The sequence below is a fragment of the Echinops telfairi genome, unplaced genomic scaffold (genome assembly GCF_000313985.2).
Source record: "Echinops telfairi isolate 266 unplaced genomic scaffold, ASM31398v2 ScPeMD7_443;HRSCAF=831, whole genome shotgun sequence".
NCBI classification, from domain to species: domain Eukaryota; kingdom Metazoa; phylum Chordata; class Mammalia; order Afrosoricida; family Tenrecidae; genus Echinops; species Echinops telfairi.
Window position 1 is genome coordinate 84,488,939 of NW_022104341.1, and position 3,420 is coordinate 84,492,358.

General features: G+C 57.3%; 1 protein-coding gene across 1 annotated transcript in view; it reads right to left on the bottom strand.

Moving 5' to 3' along the window:
- ARTN (artemin) overlaps nt 1-3,420 on the bottom strand; it is a 7,494-nt gene that overhangs the window by 3,085 nt on the left and 989 nt on the right. The window contains 1 exon segment of the mRNA XM_030886070.1: nt 3,246-3,394. Coding sequence (XP_030741930.1) covers nt 3,246-3,394 — 149 coding nt within the window.

Genomic DNA, 3,420 nt, shown 5'->3' on the forward strand with positions numbered 1-3,420 from the left:
GAAGATTACGCAAATGGGCAGTGTTGCGTTTTCCAACACTCAGAAATGAAGACATCTGAGCCACCCGGGGCCCCTGGGAGCTAAATTGCTCTGCTTGGTGTGGTCATGTGATGGGTGGACAGCTGCTCCCCAGGCGCCGGACAATTGGGGAGGATCAGAGAGAGCGAGGTGGCTCAGGCGCAGATGTCACCCTCTCATTGTGAGCATTGTCAGTGACGATGGCATCATTAGGCTGCAGCAACAGGTTTGAAGCCATTGTGGGAATGGCTCTTCCAGTCGGCCCAACTCCCACCAAAGGACCTTGTCCTGCAGGCGTCTGGTAAGCAGGTGGAGGGGGCTACTGATGGGATTCACCTGGGAGTAACGGTCAACAGGATTCCCTGGATTGCCATCCTGTTCCGTGTAACACGAGAAACAGGAGGGATCTCTTTGCCAGCAAGAGCCAGGAGGAGAATGTGTCGCCTGGACCCGAGGTCCCTGAGCAGTGAACGTCTTGGATCCAGAAGAAAACTGTGATCACATCAGAGGAGCGCAGCAGCAGACCCCGAGCACGCAGCGGAGTGGCGCACCTCCCAGCGGAGGGGCACGCACAGCTGAGGGCTTTTGTGTAGGAGGCTGGCTTGTGGAATGGGGTGCCTCTGGGCACTTGATTGGGGAAGCTAGGCTTGCTGGCCCAGGTAAGTGGAACTCGGTGCCTTTGAGCGAAGGCTTACTGGAGTAGGGTGACTCTGGGCACTTAATTCAGGGAGTTGGGTTTGCTGGCCCCCAGAGCTGGAATGGAATGCCTTTACGTTTCGACTTACAGCAGTGGTATGCCCTTTCAGGCATTTATTAGCAGATCTGAAAGAGCTTTGTGATCGGTCCTGATACGCCAACTCTATCCTGAGCATTTCTCACTGGCGTTATAGCCTGTTAACTTCCTTAATAAAACCGTTAATCGTGAATTTTGTCTGAGTTCTACGCAGCCATTGCAATGGATAGAAGAACCTAGAGGTAAGTTAGATCATGCCAGCGACAACAACAGCCCACCCTGCTGACCCCAGTGATGCTAGAATTGACAGGTGACACCACGCAGGCTGGAAGCACTGGCCTTTGTGAGCCCCTATGGTAGGAGAGGGTGGGCAGCGGTGGAGACTGAGGATTTTGAATCGGTTTGGAGGCAGAGAATGGGGACCACAGGGTGTTTTGTGAGCACACAGAAGAATTCAGACTCATTGCTCCCTGACCCAGGTCTTGCCAGCTCCTCACTCTAGCCCGGGCGGAGGGGGCACCTGTGTCCACGCAGACAGGCCCTTGGCAGTTTGGAAGGCATTTCCGTGAACAGGGGTCGCACCTCCAACCTCTTCTCACTCACCGCCTCTCTTGGGTGTTAGCCATCTACCCCTCCTGCAGCTACTGCCCTGTTCTGATGGCTCCTAACTGACCCGGGGCCAGAGCCCCCACCTCTACTCCAGACAGCACACCCCACTGCCTCCTGAGAGCCCCCTGGATGTCCCATACTCCCTCCCCACACGTCACCATCTTACTTCTAAGAAAGCCCCATAGGTCTGTCCAGTGCCAAGCCCTAGGAGGCAAGTTTTCACAACCCGTGAAGAAAAGCGGAGCCCACCGCATGGACTACTTTTCTCCCCGTGGCAGTTTGAGAGATGACGAGGGGGCAGCTGAGAGGCCAGGGGCAACACTGCCCTCTCCTTCCTTCCAGACAAAGTTGTGGTTTCTCATCTTCCTGTCCTTTTGCACAGCACTCGTCAAACTGAACTTAAATAATCATTTCTGTACTTGGGTCACTATTGTCGGTCTCTCCTACTGTTTTCAACTTCTTAAGGGCAAGGAAAATGTCCCTGTTACTTCTGTATCTCCCGTATCTCCTCAGAATCTCTCGTAGCTGACGGAGCCAAGCCACAAAAGCCAAGCCTCGCTGCAGGGTCAGGGCCACCGCAGAGCGACCCCCGTGTTCCAGAGTGCACCTGCTCCACGGGATTTTCTCCACAGCGGTCTTTATGGAAGCAGACTGCCAGTCTTTTCTCTGTGGCACCGTCAGGTGGGTGTAAACTGCCAACCTTTCACTTCCTAGTCAAGCACAAACTGTGCCACCCACAGACCTGTCTGACACATAATGGGCACTGATCACTATGTGCTGGATGTCAGGTTCTGAGGAGGGCCCACAGCCCTTTCCTGCCCCTCACCCCCCTGACCCAGCCTCCCCTGCGCTGTCCTTCTCTGGGCTCGGCCCTATCACAGAGGCTTCATCCTGATGGAATGTGGGTAGTAAGCAGAGGCAGCACGGGCACCTGTGGGGATGCGTTCAAGATTGTTCTCTCAATGGTAGGTCACTACGCAAGGACACTGGGAAGAGGCAATGCGTGGTCCTCTGTGTCACCCACAGAGAGGGACGCCAGGGAGACCGGAGGTCACCACAGAAGCCTCTGCAGTCTTTCCCCGCAGCTGCTTCAAGTGCCGGGGATGGTGTAGGGGCTGTGAGCTGGCTTTTGTGCCTTCTGTGGCTGTCTCCTGGCTCCCAGAAGAGCTGCTGGGAGGGGCAGGCAGTGAAATGCTGGTCTGTATTGCTCAGCAGAGGAGCAGTGGTTAAGCGTTGGGCTTCTAATGGCAGGGTCAGCAGTTTGAAACCACCAACCTCTGAGGGAGAAAGATGAAGCGGTGTCCTCGTGTCCAGGGTTGCAGTTCGGAAACTCACCAGTGGATGTATTACAGAGTGGGGCTGAGGCCCATGAGTACCACGTCCACGTCTCCATCCACCCAGCCACTCCTGCCCCAACGGCACCCACTGCCCAGGGAAGGAGTCACCAAGCCACAGCAGTAAATAAATAATTTAGAAATAATAAATAGGGGTCTAGCTCCCGGAAACGAGTACAAGGCCAGTCACACCCCAGATACTTTCAGACAAGCAACTGCAAGGTCACCTTCAAATCCCAGGCCCCAGGGCTTCTCTGGGGGACCTCACGCTGCAAGCCTCTCCCGAGCAGGGGTTTTGGGTCCGTGGCCTGGTCGACGCCAAAGTCAGAGGAGTGGTCCCTCTACCGGAGGTATCCGGAGTCTGTGGTGCTGGAACTCCCGCGATGAGGGCCTCCTGCCCCCCCACCCCCCCCCCCCCCCCCCCAATCCTGCCTTGGGTCCGGCTGGCTCTCCACTGCCATTGACTCCTGGGCCTTCCCCTCCGAGGCCTCTATCTTTGGATGAGCCCGCTGGCTCGAGGGTCCCTCCGGGAGGGCTCCAGGCAGGGAGACCCACGGGTTCCGAGCCAGTCGGCGCCCGGTCTGGAGCGCCCTCAGCCGAGGCAGCCGCAGGCGGTGGCGGAGAGGCGGTCCACGGTCCTCCAGGTGCTGTTGACGTCCATGAAGGAGACGGCCTCGTAGCTCGTGGGTCGGCAGCACGGCTGGCCGGCCGGCCGGGAGCCGGGGG